A 17,888-nucleotide genomic window follows, 5' to 3' on the forward strand; every position below is an offset into this window, starting at 1 on the left:
GCGCGTTACGGATCGCGAAAAAATAAGAGGATGAAAAAAGGAAAAAGAATGAAACGAGACAGAGATAAGGACAGGCAACTTCTCGCAACTCGACACCTGTACAAGGCGGTAGTATTCTCTGGGTTATTGCGGCAGCTTTCAAGGCGGCGAAGGAGACATTTCCACCTGCTCGCTTCTGTAAACACGTCCGTGTATGCCAGGAAAAAGAAGAAAAGCAACGAGCAACCTCTTATCTGCTGCGCGGAAATAAAATGCACCCAGACAGTTGTCAGAAAGAATGCTGTTCGCCCCTAGGACCGTGACGCAACCAAGCTTTTCCGACATCCTACAATCGAGTTCAAACGTCTAGTTGCGGAAAGGGCGGACCATTTTTTACTTGATTAAATTTCAGCTAGCGAAGAATAGAAAAACACGACCAAAGTTCTAGTTCGTAATCTGGTAAGCACGGTAATGTCACGCTAATTTGCCACCACCGGACCCATCAGTTCTTGAAACTGATTTCATCAACCGACTTCGACCAGATTGATAGAACTGGAACAATCCTCTGCAAGTCTTAAAAATACGAATTACCAATACATTCTGTGTTACGTCGGGCGACACTCTACCTAGACCAGGCCATACACCGAGGGCCAGACGGGAACCAGATGTCCGCTCATCCTTACTCCTTCAATCGTCTTAAGGACCCATCATAAATCTCTGTAATTAGCTAACTAAGGTCCTTCAGACCGAACAAATCTTTGTTTCTAAATCATTTTCTAAAGATTATTGTCTATTACGGCTTGACACGGCGAAGTTAGTTTTTCTCGCGTACGATGCTTTCCACTAGCAACTTTCTATCGAGGGCGGCTAGGACCCTTCCTAGTCCACCAACCTTCGTTGGACACAGCATCCTCCGACACAGCATCGTCACTGTACCTTACTTATTCTACAACGTTAGAATAGTCAACAAGTCATTAAGGGGTTACTCTCCTTAAATCAATCATTTACTTAACGTATACATACTCAACAGTGTAACTCATAAGTGTTGGAAATAAACTTTATAACCCTGTTAATCGCAGCGTTATACTATCTTAACTACCCCTATTATCTTAACGGAAATCAGGAGATCGGTCAACTCGTGGTGTCGATTATTATAATCGTAACGGGAATTTACGACTCCCGTTGACAAGTTTCCTCGCGATTGCGTCTCCCCGCGATTGGTCGAAATTACATTCTGCATAATTAGCAATGCATCCGCTCCTACGATACACTGTCCTTTAACGCGTCAACCTATCGCTATTTTCTGATCTTACGACGAAGTCGCGACACTGTATTCAGCATCGACCATTAAAGCGTAATTTACTTATTTACCTATTCTCTCCCCTTGGAAATATTCAAAGTTACCGAATGTTGCTCGAATTCAATGATTTCTTCCGCTTTCTTACGTTATTCTAGCTCAAATTCCTACGTTTTATTCGAGTTTCTTTGGAAGGATTTTATTCGTGTTACGTTGGAAACTAGTCGATCGTCGTAATGTTAAGCGACGCCAGAGAAAATCGTAAAAGGCGCGGCACGAAATCTAGAAACCCACGACCTTCGGTCGCAAGGAGCGTTCCATTAATTTGCCAAGCCGGTGAAGCGACACGAAGGTGCGCGCAGTTCCTTCCTCTATCGCGAGTCGGTCGGACTACGAGCGATTTAACGGAGAACGAGTGGCGTATAATCGGCGGTGTGGCGGCTCCGAGCAAGGTCTCCATCTAGCTGGAACAGCTCGTGCGCCCTTCGTCCGGTTGTCGTCGTTTCGCGTTCGTGCACAGCCGAGTGCATTACTGCGGGACATATCGGTGAAAAAGCGAGGCTCCATTCCCTCTTTACCATTTACCCTTTCGTTCTCTTCGTCCCTCCGCTCGAAACCATCTCGTTCCCTCGCGGCGCGTTGCGACCATTGCTCGCTCTAAATCACAACTTTTCGCCGTGCGAGCCAGGCTACATGGAAATGCAAATGCACGCCGTTAATCTCGGCAATAAATACGCGCCTGCTGCTTAAGTTCGCGTACGATGTCGCGACATAGTCTCGCCACAGGCGTGCACGCGTCTCCTTTTGCTCTGCCTCTTCGTCCTCGCCATTGCGTCCTTTTCCTTTTTTTTTTTTTTTTTTTTTTTTTATTCTTTCGCTTCCACTGTCCGGCTTACATCGTGTCTTTATTTCCGATCGCGAAACGCTCTTCCCACTTCCGATATGACGCAGAGTACGTTGAAACGGCTGACTGGCAATGAGAAAGTCTGCGAGTACCGATATCCCGTTAACGCGATGTTTTATTTCTAATCTTCCGAGTGATTTATATTTATTAAATTTATTTATTGAAATATCATAGTAATGAAAGATCTCCGAGGATTTGAAAACTTAAAGAGAGACACAAAATTATGTAATAAAAGATGGTCAAAATTACGACTTTTCCCCGATCGCGTAACTATCCTAAGAGATTGTGCGTCGCCGAAACAGCACACGATAAACCGATAAAGAGCGTTCGCGACTTTACGATCTTTTCTCGAACTTCGATTTACGATATCCAAGTCAGTACGTTCCCTCGACGCTCGTCCCCTTTTCTTTTTCGCCGAGATCGTCCTGAATTCTACTATCGAACTAAACTTCGTCGTACTCGTTGCGTCGAGCACTCCGACGTTGCACACTGATTGTCAAAAGTAGCATCGTGTCTATGTACGTTGGAGCTCACAAGCAGCTTACAAGCAGAAGATAAACAGGCTCGTCGGGCACAGGCGCTTTGATGTAAGGTCGGTGCGAGTGATATAGGTAGACTGTAAAATAAGGCGCGAAGTAGTGACATCGACCGATCTAGCCGCAACTAGGGTAGCGAATGTGACTTTGGCGAAGAGAATGTAGAAAAATCACAAAGTTAAAAACAGGCTTGAAAATACACGAGTTTTGAACGGCGAAACGAAAATTTTAGATTTTTAATGAAAGACAAGGAGATCGAGTTTCCTCAGCAGCGTAGAATGTCGCTTGTTTTACGCGTAACTGCAGGTTCGTTTCTACCGATATAGTAATTGCAACATGTGGAATAGGAAACGATGCAGTTGGATTGGTTCACTGTAATTTCAGTGAAAGGTTACAAACAGGAAGTTTAAGTTTCGATTGTTAAAAATTACGTCAGTAGCTTACAATTTAAGACCAGCTAATATCAGACTTATATTTTTATATTGGACGAATCAATGTAATCGAAATATACAGTTCACCCTTCGACCACTCCAATCTTGACAAATTTTAAATCGGCTGCGTACTTATCTCGAATCGTATTAATGTCTCGAAAAGGATACAGAGTAGGATGCATCCTCGCTGCAACAGCTACTACAAAATTCGCTGCTGGCGGAATGTCGGAAAAACTATGTTTTTCTGCCAGCAGTTCGTATTGCGAATCGCGTTACGCATGCACAACTTTTCTGCGTTTCGTTGTTGCACTCTATGAATGCATCTAAAATGATATAATTATAGAAATACGACAATAACAATGAAATAAAAGTAAGACTGTCAATCGACGTTAGATCGTTAGGATGAAATTTTCAGGGACTTAAACGTTATATGTGCGTTGTATGTTTGATTATACGGCTCGTTCTACCACGTTCTTCCAGGCTTTGTTACACCGTCGAGTCAAATGCAAACTTTCGTGAATCGGTTCCGGTAGCGAAATAAGAGGCGCAGTCACGTTCGTGGTCGCGAGTGCGCGATCTGGCTGACGAGTTACGTGACGCTAGACTTTCAGATTCGCGAGGAGGAACACGAAGGCCGATCGAACCGATAGAAAGCTAGAAACTTCTCCTTACCGTGTATCTTCCCGTTTTTTCCCTCTCTCGCCTTCTAACGTTGCCTTTCTAGAGTTCTTGCGCGCACCTTTTAACGATCCCGTTTTATATCGCGCGAAAACAAGGTCGCAGCGACGTACGCGGGGTGAAAGTTTACTTGGAGTTTCTTCTTCGATTAATCTATGAATTATCCGTGTACTTGGCGTCATGCAAACGATGATTAAGGTTATGATTACACGGTGGACGCGTGCTTCTGACGGCCTAACGCGTCGCGAGGATCAAGTACACGGATCCTTGTGAAACAGGATCCTAAACAGGATTAACGAAAACTCCTTCAGCCAAGATACAGAGAGAACAAATGCCTCCACGTGCTGTGTCTTGTATAAAACCTCGAAGAATTAGACCAAAGAGAAAAAGGAAAATGTACATTAAATATAACTCTTATCTACGAAAGAATTCTGGTCCGATTAGGACTATCAGCAAAATTGAATGGATGGTAAACGTGTAAGGTATTCTATATCTTATTAGCAAGAATCTAAATCGAAAACTGTACAATAGGAGCGAAATGGATACACTGGAACGTATCGTAGTCGAGTGTCCTCGATACAGGCAACGTAGGCCAGCATTCTTAAAAAGTATGAATATTATAAGTAGGCTTTCTCTTCGAGAAGAAAAGCTATTAAAAGATATATATGTGTCGGAGATACCTTGTAGTCAGGATTGTGGGTGTTGGTTGAGTCTTCATTGGAGTTATCCATCGTCGCGATACAATAAAGACACGGTTTATTAGCACAGAAACAGATGATACAAATTTGACAATCGATTATGATGATTAGGCACCCGCGATACTAGCAACAATGGTCTCGGGTACGACAACGAAACCGCGGTCAGAGGGATGATAGATAAACGTGCGCGCGAAGTCTAAGTTTGCACAATAATTCCTAAGAACGTTACTCCCTTCAGTTGACGAGATCGCGTGGAAGACTTAGCCCCTCGTCCCGGTGATGCCGCAGAGGAAAACTATCTCGGGGCGTGTCTAAGGGCCCGAGATCATCGGATTCGCCGAGGATAGTTTTCGTACAGAGAGTAAGGGAAATTGGCATTGCTGCTAATTGGGCAATTTCCATACCGGTGATTAGAAAAGGTGCTAAATGCCCTCGAGAGAAGGTTGCTAATGAGCACATCGACATCCGGCAAACATCTTACTCGAAGAATAGGAGCTGTGTGTGGCCACGGGACAGAGACCGTTAGAATGTTTACTGTCATGTCTTGCCAGGGATACTTCTTTTAATGGCGGTTATAAAATACCTTTGTTAGACAAAGCGTTCATCCCTTGACCGCAGGTACGTTGGCGACCGACGGTCGCCTCGAGCCCCAGCTCATTATTACTAATCCCGGACGATTACAGTTAGGTTGGATAATTACAATTGTTTAATTACAGCTATAGTAAACTCCAGGTTAAAATGATGCGAGATTCCCCAGCATTCCAGAGGCTCCTGTGTTCTTTCCTCTCCGACATATGTATATGTCGGAGATAAGAGGACACCGGAGTCTTCCCTTTGGAACTTCGAGAAAATCCGTAAAATTGATTAAAGTCTATAGCCGTAATTAAACAATTGCCGTCATTCTACCCAATTATATTTATTTGAGATTTGTGACAATGAGCTTGGGCTCAAGGCGGCTATCAGTCGCCGAACGTAGCCGCGGTCACGGGACGAACGCTTTGTCTAGCAAAAGTATGGAGTAGTAATATAACCCTCATTGAAAGAAATATTTGTAGATGTACTCGACAGTAAACGTTCCAACGGTTTCTTCGAGCAAAATGATTACCAGATGTCGATGCAACTACACAGCTAGCCTGAGGACCCGCTGTAAATCTTAGGATTTTATTAATTAAGGTTCTTCAAACGGACAAACAGTCTTTATCCCAACTATGGGAAGATCGGAGAAATCTATTTTTCTCACGAACAACGCTTCCGCTAGCAACTTTCCCTCAAGGGCGACTAGCATCCTCTTCTCGCCACCAACATGGAAAGTGACCAATTAACAGCAACGTCAATTTTTCTCATTTTCTGAACGAAGGCTATCCCCGACCAATCCGATGATCTCGTGTCCTTAGACAAACCCATCATAGTTTTCCTCTGGAGCATTATCGCGACGGAAAGTCATCCTCTCTCGTGAGGTTGTATTAGCGAGTGACTTGTCTTTACGCTCGGTGGATATTCCACGTTTTAACAAACAGTTAGTTTAGTAATACTTTCGCCGTAGCCAAGCAAGTCGGTTACGACTTGGGCTTTGGAAGAAAGCGCATTCTGTTACCCCGTTGACCGCGGATTCGTTGTTAGACCTAGGATCATCGTCATTAGCTTCTCGAGTGTCTGATTACCGCGGTTACTTGTCAAATTCTGTAATAGTTGCATTTGCACTAGTCAATGTCTTCTCCACTGCATAGCAACAATGTGTAGTCCAAATGAGGATTCGTTTCACGCCCCTAACCCTAACCATAATGTGAACCCGACATATAAATCACGCATGAGATTAAAATCCTTCTACTTAGGAAAATAAATAGGGAAACGAGTCAGGCACTATAATAGGAACAAACCGAGGTAAACTAATCTGTCGAACTAGCTAACAGCAAGAGACCACGACTTTAACGAAACAGTTAATTCATTGCAGAAACCTAGAACACAATTCATATCTTCGCGCATGTGCACACTTACACGTATATACACCAAGATTGTACCGAACGTAAACTCCATACAAGCTACGAATACTACATACTACTACTACTACTATACTACTATATAAATTCTTATGAGAGTGGTTACGTTGCATGCATTTCGACTTAAACGTATAACCACTGTAGTCATCACAACTTAACAGGATTAACAGAAAGAACTAAGGAGCCAACTGTTTATTCTTGACGTAGTACGAAGACTCGGCTCCTTAAAATGAATGTAAAGGGAGTTAGAAAATTTGGTCGGGAGAGCAAGGTGCGTCGCACAAGGCTCGTAAAGCGGTTATTAGAGAAGTTTAAAAGTCGCGGAACACCTGTTGAGCAGCGAAGAGAGGTTCAGAGGCGAGAGACGTACGAAAGATCATCCACATGCTGCGCAAGAAATCGCATCGATGATTGCCGATCGATATCACAGAAAACACTTCAAACGATACTCTCATTTCTAAGACACCATCGTAACTTCCCATTTTCTTCGATTTATGGAATTTGGACGAATTTGGCTATCGAACGGCACGTTCGTAGAACCTTTCTATCGTTTTTCCTGCATCGACTCGATTTATCTGATCTTCGATGTACCAAAGGATTGGAAATAAAAGCGGAGAAACGACGTGAATAGAAATTCAGGTGGGGCTCGAGCGAAATGGAAGAAGCGGCTGCCGATGTTTACGAGCCATGGGAGAAGCTGGACGAGCTTTTTGGCATCGTAACGATCGTATGGGATTTCTCTGTAGACCCTTTAGGCAGCTGCTACCGCTTCGGTATTCATCTTTCGGGGATGAAATCGGAACACCCTGAGGATCCGTTCAAGAAACGGCCAAATGTTTCCTCTTGACTTGCGTGGGCCAGCAAGAAAAAGGAGGGCGACGCCATATGGCGCCTAAATGTGGTATCGGAGCGCTAATACTCTAACGAACCATAATACTAAATCTGGAAGACTGGAGGTAAGTGAGTGACGATATAATCCTCGGCACGAGCTGACTGAATCGTGACTAGGTAAATATCGTATCGGTTTCAAAGAGATGCTATCGATACCAGGCGTTGTAATTAGAAACTTGAAATGGATTTTACAAGCTACTATGTCGTACGTACATTTCGTAGATGTAAAATTTATCAGATTATATTAAATTGTTCGACAAACGAAAGGTAGTCAGATAGAATCATTCGATAAACTAACGTGTAATCTGTCACGCGACGCGTGACACGCTGTATAAATTATCTGAAATATGTATACCTGTTCGTTTCTATCTTTCCAATTATATTTATTTCTATAAATCATACACGATGGACAAAGGCTATGGAAATGTATTGGATGTGATAACATTTTGCGGTAATACACCGCTGAAAACGATCATTACGAAGAATTTTATCGCATCCACCGAACAAACAAAAGCGTCATTTTATAAGCTCGATAAATAAACATGTTGTGTGTATGACGCTATAACGAAAGCTATAATTTTTTACGTAAACGATCAAAATACTACCGTAATCCAAACGTAAAAGTAAGTTATTTAGAATTCATAAAACCATAGTCAAAAAACAAATATGGAAATGGATACCCTAATAGCCGATAATATTTACAGAGCGAGAGTAACACAAGGAACGATCTTCCATCTGTTTTGATCAGTATATTTACATTACGATCGTCGATCTTTGTTCCTATTCCTTGTATAAAACACATTACCATAAAAATCTACGTCTAAAGTCTGAACGATAGAAATCTTTATCCTTGTTTTCGTACTGAGAAATAAATTGCGAAATAAAAGTAGCGAAATCAACTAGTCTATCCTTAGATCCTCAGACCAGAAACGCTTTCGCGGGGACTTTCTCTTGGCGCAAATAAGTAGGTATCATAGTCGATGACACAAGGAAGGCAAAGAAGAAAAATAAGACTGGAGACTTACCCTGACAGGAGCACGGAAGAGCGGGGCGGCGACAGCGTGTGGATTAGCATGATGGTGAGCGTGGTTGTGGTGGCCATGGTGATGGTGTCTGGTGTCAGGACCACCTCCTGCAGCCGCTTGTTCGGCCTGGACCGACATCGCCGCGCGGGCTTGTCGTTCCCGCTCCCGAAGCCGGTCCCGGTCAACGCTGCAAGTCAAATATTCCTTTCGATTAGTTCTCTCCGTTGACGTTTCAGGATAATCGACGGATTATCGTTTCCGATTCGACTTACGAATCATCCATCGACATCGCCGTTGTTATTTCCAATTGATACGTGCGCTGATTGTAGAGTTATTTGCACAATGTTGAGGTACTTTAATGTACGCATTGGAATATCTAATGATATTCAATATAATTCGAACGCTTCCGAGTATTTTTATTTTCCAGTTTCTTTACTATAAACGTTACTTGTTAAATACAACGTAAAATATTACACAGAGTAAAGTTCAGATTAGTTAGAATTCTCCATTAAATGTAGCGACTAATAAATTATACTTATGATTAACAATGTATATCCGTGTCAATATACAGTATCACGGGTTACGGGACATTTAACTCATCCAAAACAGACACGAATATGTGTTGTAATTGTACATAATGTAAATGATATTGACACGTATTTGATAACTGTATATATTATAAGAAAAATAAAAAATTATGCTGTTCCGAAAACTGTATAACAAACTGATTTTAAAGCTCGCGTTTGAAGATGATTTACGACCGAGCGCGTGCGTGTTCACAGGTTGTTTTTATACCAACGAAAAGACAGATCGAGTGTATTTAACTAGAAAATAAGAAGATCGATACAGGAGACACAAATGGACTTCTTCAGCGAACTAATGCAGATACAAGACGCGCTAGAACTGGCGTGGATCACGTTGCGTGTCGATGTTCGATATCCGTGACATTGGCTGAGCAAACGTTCTATTTTAAGTGCCTCTTTTTAAAGAAAATTCTGTCGCGCTTCTTGCCACTGTCGACCGCAGAATATTATCAGCGGAGCGATCGATCGATTCATCGCGCGAGTGATCACCGCGGCGAGAATCGTCCGACCTCCGACCGGAAATCGGCAGAGAGCCGGTGTTTCATCGCACGTGTGACACGCTGTCGAGAGTAACTCCCACGTTTTAAAAGAATACCGACAACGATGAAAGAAACTAGGCAAACAGAGACAGGAGAGATTCGTGACGAGCCATAGAGGGAGCAGCTGCAGCTGGCGCAAACACCTGTTTAGTCGCGTTTCCGGCGACGACGACGTCGGTAATTGCGTACGAACGAACCAGGCTCCAACATGGCTCGCGAATTATCGATTCTGTCAGGATCGCCACCAACTGCCAACCGATGGAAAGCCTTTTCCTGTTGCTTCTTATCTTCCACCGCGAAATCGAATTACGCGTTACATTAAAGAAACCCATCGTTGAGAATCGTCGATCGAACAATGAAAACTGGGTCAACGAATCGCTTTTCAATCCCGATTCGATCCGCCGGCCAACCAACCAACGTATTTCCATACGATGGAAACCGGCACGCTCGCAAAGAATTACTAATTTCCGTCCAGCGGATATCGATCCGCGCCGCTAATCCTCGTCGCCGCGTTCATTAACGAACACGGTGCGGCTCGTCGGTGCGGTGATTGTTGTCGATTTTTCGCGGCCACCGGAAATATCGAGGGGACAGGACAAAACGTTGCAGGAAGATCGCTTCGGGTCGATAGCGCGAGATCGGTGCAAAATTCACAGGACCTGGGACGAGTCGCGACGTCGAATTCACGGTTCAGGATTCAGTCAATGGAGTCTGGGGCCATTGGCCGACGAGTCGGCGACGGGACAGATATTACCGGCGGCGTAGCATCTCGCCTCGTTCCTCCACGCGCCTGTATCTCTCCCCCATTACGAGTCCAGATACGACTGATTCCCTGGTTACTAAAATTCATTCCCTTCCTTTTCCCCTCTGCCGATATCTTTGCCAGGCTGAGGACGCGTTGCTCTCGCGATTGCTAAAATTCTCTGATAAAACGACCATGCACGCCGCTATAACGACCACCAAAATCCGATACGAATATCCGTGCGCGTATCGCACGCGTATTGCTGTAGCGTTTAACGTATACAGAAGACGATAGAAATGCGAGACACAGCGACGAAGTAGAGTCATCGGAATCGGTTAAAAGTCAACATCTTCAAATTCAATGTTGAACTTTGCACAGAGTAATCAGGCTTATTGTATATTAATGTATGCTGTACGTATACGAGGCATCATTAATCTTCGATATGAGAAGGAATGCGAAAATATTCTGTGCTTCGTGTTCAGCAAGAAGACATATATTGTTAGCAATCAAGAGTCTTGTTGCTACTATCGGCAACTGTGTATTTGAAAAGTACGATTATTATGGAACAACGTATCGGCATCTGATTTGTTGCAAAATCACGAAATGATTCAAGGTAAATTTCACTTCGATTTACACGCGCAAAATCTTCCAATCGTTGCTGAAATAAAAAATTTCCATTAAACGATCGAGCAACGATAAACGATAACAGCTGCTGCGAAAGGATATTATAATCTTCATGATACTCAATTTCCAACCGTTCAAGATATCAGTATAAATCAAAGTCGAAAAAATAAGTCAGGACAGAGATCCAGGTTAATTAATGAAAACTGAATTTCTCTTTTCCGTCGTAATTTAGCAGCCTGTTCTACGAACCTACTGTTGTATCAGTACGCGTATAATTTTACTTATTCGTTTCTTGGAAACTGTAATCTAACGGTGTAAGGAAATAATAATAATAATAAATTTCCTAATCGTAGTTGTAATCTTTGTAACGATTCTACCTTATCTCGCGTTTCTATCTTCTCATTTGCCAATAGCTTTGGCTGAAAGATTTCGTATCTGTATGAAACGTTCAAAGGTGTAGCGATTTTCAAGTGTCGAGAACTGTTAGTACAGTTTCGACGAGCATTCGCTCATCTTGCGCGCTATAGTTTGCGTTCAAGTAAAATTGGGGCAGTTGCACCAGGCTGCAAGTGTTCAAACCCTCGACGATCTCTTCTTTTTCACGCCCACGCATCCGCCAACCATTTACACGACTCTATCGTTAAAAGATTTTGGAAGACGATTGCAACGAGAAGCACGGGAAGCCAGCCATTTTATCGAGTGTTCGACAGGTCACAAAGCCGACAATGTTCATCGTGCAAACGAAGCCTGCGCGCTTTCATGATTAACGCCTCGGTAAATGGAAATGGGATACGCCGCCCTCCAGGATTCATGTTCGCTCGGCTGAATTTCCGCCGGTCGGACAATTTTCCAAATTTTCCATCGGCAATTCGGCACGATCGTTCTCGTCGGCCGGCGACGTCCATCGACGTCATCGAGTGTCACGACAAATCATTTCGGTCCCGCCAGATTGATCGCCGACTCGATGGTGTCCGACCGTTTTACGAATTAAATAACGTTGCGTGCAGGAAAGAAACTAACGACTTAATGAGTTAACGACTGAAAGAAAACGACTCTGATCAATATCGAATCGTACTGGGTTAGTGCATAAACTCTGTCCGCATCTTTATTCATATGGAATGGCTGCAAAATGTATTTACATATCGCAGTGTATTTGTTATAACGTTTACATGAATAATTAATTAGATCCAATTATATTAAATCTCGTATCATTAGATGGTATAGTATCTTCGCACGACTATAAAAATTCAATGCTGTGTAAATGAACTGCCACCTGTAATATAATTATATTACCGTAATTCTATATGAATTTTTCCTTTTTTTAAACGAACCGCTTTAGACGGATAAAAAATTCAGAAAAGAAGAAATCGAAAGATGCGGCGTCGATACGATACGATCGTGAATTTTTTAAAAATGGAGCAGCAACATCCTTTTTCCAACGGTACGATCAAATATCTGCCAACGAGTTTTCCAAACGAATCACTTAGCGGCGGATCGATCCGTCCCGGGGCGGAATATCACCTCCGGAGATAATTAACTCGCGTTAATCGCGGTCCGTTAGAAATGGTAACGAAGAAGAGACGATTTAAGAGAGCTCTCGCATTTTCTGCGATTCGCGATGAACAAACGGGAAGAAGGAAGTCAGCTAATCGACAGAGAGTAAAGCCAATAAATCCAATCTTTTTTTTCTCGATCGTTCCGCTATCTCCTTCGCGTATCGTAATTACTCGTGGACCGATCGAAGCAATTAATCGATTCGTTGTTGATACATTTCATCGACGATAATTATATTCTCCAAGTAAAAATAGCCTTACTTCAAACACGTAACAGATGTCTGATATCTAACAGGAAATATTGTTAGAAATATTCATTGGACCTCGATTGTTGGTTCCTGTCAAGCAAAAATCGATAGTGGAGCCTCGCAGAAGCCAAATCGATCAACTTCGCTTTTTATTAATTTCCTAGTTTCATTACTTTTCTGGTTGATTTCGCAATTATTCGCTTGATGTTCGATTCTCAGGGAATAAAATGATAAGTTCGACCGTAAATTTATCGCGAGAAGATGACGGTAAATAACGGTAAATTCTAAGATAAACTTAGAAGACAACGATCGTAGAACATCGTCATTTTTCCGTACGTTTCAATTTGCCAAGTTGAGCGACGTCGGTTTCTGAATGGCTTAGTTGTCTCATAAAGATGTAAATAAATTTCTAACGAATTTTTAAAAAATTCTTCAAACTATTAACTCTTTATCGATGGATTTGCAAAACGCAATCACGAAAATGGGAAATCGGTCGAGAATATTTATCGAAAAGCACAGGGTCAGAAATCGACCCACAGAGAACGCAATCGGATATCGAATGGCCGCGCAAGTGTGTATTTTTAATTAAAAAATCGTACATTCACGTCGGTAACGATGACGAATATGAACTGTAAATGGAAAACGTTTCCCAGTTCGTTTCGCGAGAGAGCGCGGCTGGGATGCTTCTCTTTCTCTCTCTCTCTCTCCCATCTCTCACTTCCTCTCTCGTTAATCAACTGGAAATTCCAACGGCCAGTCCCGGAATAAACATTTCGTGGCGTATATTTGCGAGTCTGCACGATAACGAGGCGTCATCCGATTTCCCGCGTTCCGCAAGGCACGAACACGGAGACCGTCGCGTCAGGTAGCGATCGATCTACGTCAGCGCAGCGGTACTCGAGCAACCGGTGACGTGCTAACATGCACCATCGTACATAGTGCTCTATTCTCGCGCAAATATCTCGGAAACCGAGCACGTCGATGTTTAAATTCGTACCTGCGCGTCTACGTTCCGCGTTATTTCGGATATCAACGTCTTATAAATTGTATTAAGCGTACGATATCTTTCCTATTGATTCACCAAAATTGGCTGAATGAACTGGTTTTCGATTGCCTGACCGCGTTGCTGCAGCGATCGTTCTATCGGTTTGCTAAAGGTTTCGTAGCCTAAATGATATTCTAGGAAACACGTTCGAAGCTTCCTAAGTTTCGATGGTTTAAAATTCTTGAAAAGCCATCTCTCATAAGAAACTCGTTAGCCCTTCGCCCGTAATATCGAGTCACATTTCTGCTACTACATGTTACAGTTTCAATTCAACAAGGATTTTCTCACTTGTCGATAACCGAGAAACCATTCAAGACAGAAAGGGTTGACTCGCAAAGACCATGGAGAAAAATTATCGCTATCGCGAATGGAACATCGCGTCGCTACGCTTGTCCTCGTTTTTGAAATCAATGAAGAGTCGAACAAACGCGATTAAACGTTTCATTATTATCCGATATTGAACGGAGAGTAGAAAAGTTGGTCTTTGACGCAGTGTTTAATTAGTCCTCTCGGTAACACCTACGTGACGCACTTCAGTTGCTTTCTACAGCCCGAGCGTCACACATACGTGACGCATTCTAAACCCTACTCGGATCGTCTACTTTAACTTTTCTATTACTGTATGTGCAAAAGTATATGGTATCGTTTTACGTAACGCGTTGACAATTTGAAACTCGGCCTGACAACGGCGACGTCTTCCTTAGACCGCGATAGCGAAAGGGTTAACATGTACTTGCGACGACATGCCAACGAAAAGGTTACCGTTAAAACAACATTCGCGCGAGGTGAAATCTCATCCGTGGCAACTTCCTAAGAACAGAAAGCATCTGCACGTGACGATGTAGAACTTTCTGGTGGAAACGGGCGGTGAGATTTCATCGCTTGGTTCCACCTTCTTTTTTGGCGCGAAACGTAACGCTGCCCGCCGCTACTCCGTTGAGTGGTGAACGCACGTCGTGCTCTTTAGAAGTCCGTCGGTGTACGCGCGCGCCCGCAACGCGAAGTGCAAACTAGCACGCGAAAGAGTAACGCACACGCGCTCGCGCTCGCGTTCGCGTTCGCGTCCGTCCGGCTGCGCGTGCACGCACACACCGAGTCGGCTACCGCCGTTGCACGCACGTGGCCGTACGTGTGGCGAATTAGATTCGAGCTTAGTTAGCTACACCGGCGATAAACGACCGAGACAGCGAAAGTATCCGCACCGGGGATAGGATGGGAACGACGAACAACCAGCTACGAAGAGCGTACGCTCGCGAGGGAAATAGATGCACGAGAGTACGGAGAGGATCGACAAGAGATAAAGACCGATGAACGCGTATAAGAGCGAGACGAATCGAAAGTGCGAACCGCAGAGGAGTGGCAAGGGGAATCCCTGAGTTGTCGCGTTTATTTTGAGCCGACGAAGGCTAAATGCCGGATTGCGCGGCCGCAAATTCCCAACGATTCGACTGCTTTTTCTCTCTCTCTCTTTCTCACTCTCTTTCTCCCTCTCTCTCTTGTCCTCTGTCTTTTCTTCTTTCCGTGTATCTCGTAATCACTCTCGCTACCTTCATTTTTTCTTCGCACGAAGCCACGCGACGTTAATTACTAATTTTGCCAGCTTAACCGTAGTCGAATACGCGACAGAAATCGACTCGCAAACATCGACTGGGAAAATTCCACTTCCGTACAAGGAAATATACCGCGAATCAGCGGTAGAAATCAATCCGCGATCAACTCCGTCGTGTTTACGATTTCATTTGGAAAAATTGAATCGTTCGAGACAAATGATGAAAACTTGTTGTACCGGCTGGCAAAAGTATTTGAATATGCATGTAACGAACGATGTGTGTTCGTCGTAGGAATCTTTCAGCTACGTATATATCATAGGTGTTGGTTGTTTACGAAGTTATTTATCGCAATACGTAAATTAATAGAAAATTAATGTACAACGTAGCGTCTTGAGCATATAATAGGCGTCGAAACCGATTCCAAAATAGCAGGGCTTGTTAACATAACGAACGAACGACTGTTTAAATACATTTATAATCTCTGCGAAATATGTACTTCTGCTGAATACCTTGCAATTTTTATGTACATTTCCAGACTTCACAGCCGCAATGGTCCAGTCTCGTAACGGTGCTAATAAAATTTCAAAAGGTTTAGCGCACGATATATTGGTAAAAGTTGTTCGAATATTTTCGCGGAGCTGTGTATATTTGTCGCCGAATTGAAAACACGTCTGACAATAAAAGGAGGGGACGTCGTGTAGAGACGACGTTTCTCGTCTTTCCTCGACTGTCACGCCGTCGCAAAATCATTTCTTCCCGTTGAATTGCAATCGGCAAACCCAATGACTCGGTTCCATTGACACTGACACACTGACATCGTTTCACGGTACGACAACCTTCGAAAGCCGCGTTTCGTTCTACGCTCGTGCGCTAATCTCCTTGAACGAATTGAACGGCGCCTCTTGAACCGCAACACGCCTTCTCAACGCCATGCACTCTCGGCCGTTATTCCGATCAATTTTCAAACATCTCGAACGCGTTATTTCTCGTTTCTCGTTCACCCGCTGCAAGCTCACACGCGAACGAATATAATACTTTCGACTATTGTTCCGCCAAACGTTCGCATAAGCAAACACTCGGAGGAAACGCCAGTTCCGCGAATCGCCTGGCTTGAATTATTAATTGCACGATAGATAAGATCGATCGATCGCGGTTACGTCAATCTTCTAGAAAACATGCATCTTGCGAATGTCACATGGCGCCCGATCGAACATTAACGTCGAAACGCTCGCGAATTATATTACCTGGAATCTCGAGGATATCGGCTAAACAACAACCTTTCGGTTCGATTTATGGAATAACAGTTGTATGTTAATAACGAGGCGCGATAAGACAGTCTGCGCATTCAAATTTAGATTTCCACGCGTTCACGCGTTCCAACATCGTCGGTTTGCTGGAAAAACGATGGAACAGATAGAGAAAAATATATTTTCTAGGAAATCGGTCTCGGATAGGAAGTTTAAAATACTCGAGCATTTAACGACGCATAAATTATTTTCTTGCGCGATTTGGCTAATGTTTTGAAGATTTTTAGCACTTCTAATAAAATGTTCGCGTATATTCGTACCCTTTACTATTAAATTCCCATGACTTTGTGACTGAACACTTTTATGGGACAATTACGACGCTCCTAGTACGTATATATCCTAGTAAATGCACTACCGCTCATAACTATTCGAACGACTTGAAAAGTCGATGGATATTGCATGAATAATTGAAATTTAAGCCGCGTGTAGTTTCAAAACACTGTCCATTGTTCCAATAAAGTAGCTATCACGTGCGTTAACAATAACAAGAAACGCTTGCTTAGCTTTCATCGCTGAAACGAAATAAATCATAAGAGGTGCGTTGTTCGAATTCGCTTTTACAACCAATTTTTAGACATTGTATAAAATCGAAGACCTACTAAACGTGTCGTTATTCCAGCAAACCGACAATGATTACAGAATACAGTATATCGACTCAGCCATGAATAAATTTAAATACAGACGCAGTACTTACGCTGCTTTCTGAAAAAGTCATCCATTGTTTTACCCTTCGTTATTCACTCGTGAGACAAGTCTGGTATTGCGAAAATTCTGACAAAACGGTGGTCGACGAGTAAAAAAAAGTTTGGAAATTAGTCCGGACGAGCGGACAGTCGGCCGATTAATAGCACGTAACTCGGTCAAAGTTCAAGAACGGTCGGGGCTCATCTTCGCCTCGAATTTTCTTTCGTTCCTGGCATTGAACAGAGCTGACGGTAATGTCAAGTCCAGGCGCTCGGAAAGCTGAAGTCGCCGGACAGAGAAGCTACGTCTTAACCATTGTCGATAACCATTACATAATGGTCGCTCAATAGCATCGTCCGTTAAACAAAGATGCGAGAAAATATCCACTCTATATCGTTGGGATAGAAATTGTCATTCTCGAGCGATAATAAAATAATAATTGACAGCAAAGAATGTTGCAATTGGAAATATTTTAAATAAAGTTACTTCATCGAACGCCTGTATCGATCTCTTAAAAGAATGTTTCGCGCGCTCTTTTCTTCTTCGTTGTTTCGCAGTTTCATGGAATTTTTACCA

At 43.1% G+C, this 17,888-nt stretch overlaps 1 protein-coding gene across 10 annotated transcripts in view; it reads right to left on the reverse strand.

Moving 5' to 3' along the window:
* lilli (AF4/FMR2 family member lilliputian) overlaps positions 1–17,888 on the reverse strand; it is a 168,509-nt gene that overhangs the window by 93,736 nt on the left and 56,885 nt on the right. For all 10 annotated transcript variants that reach the window (XM_069114993.1, XM_069114991.1, XM_069114992.1 and 7 more), the window contains one exon: positions 8,437–8,623. In XM_069114993.1, coding sequence (XP_068971094.1) covers positions 8,437–8,623 — 187 coding nt within the window. The remainder of the gene's footprint in view (positions 1–8,436; positions 8,624–17,888) is intronic.

Source organism: Bombus flavifrons, chromosome 6 (assembly GCF_040668555.2).
Source record: "Bombus flavifrons isolate JBK064 chromosome 6, iyBomFlav1_principal, whole genome shotgun sequence".
Lineage (NCBI taxonomy): Eukaryota > Metazoa > Arthropoda > Insecta > Hymenoptera > Apidae > Bombus > Bombus flavifrons.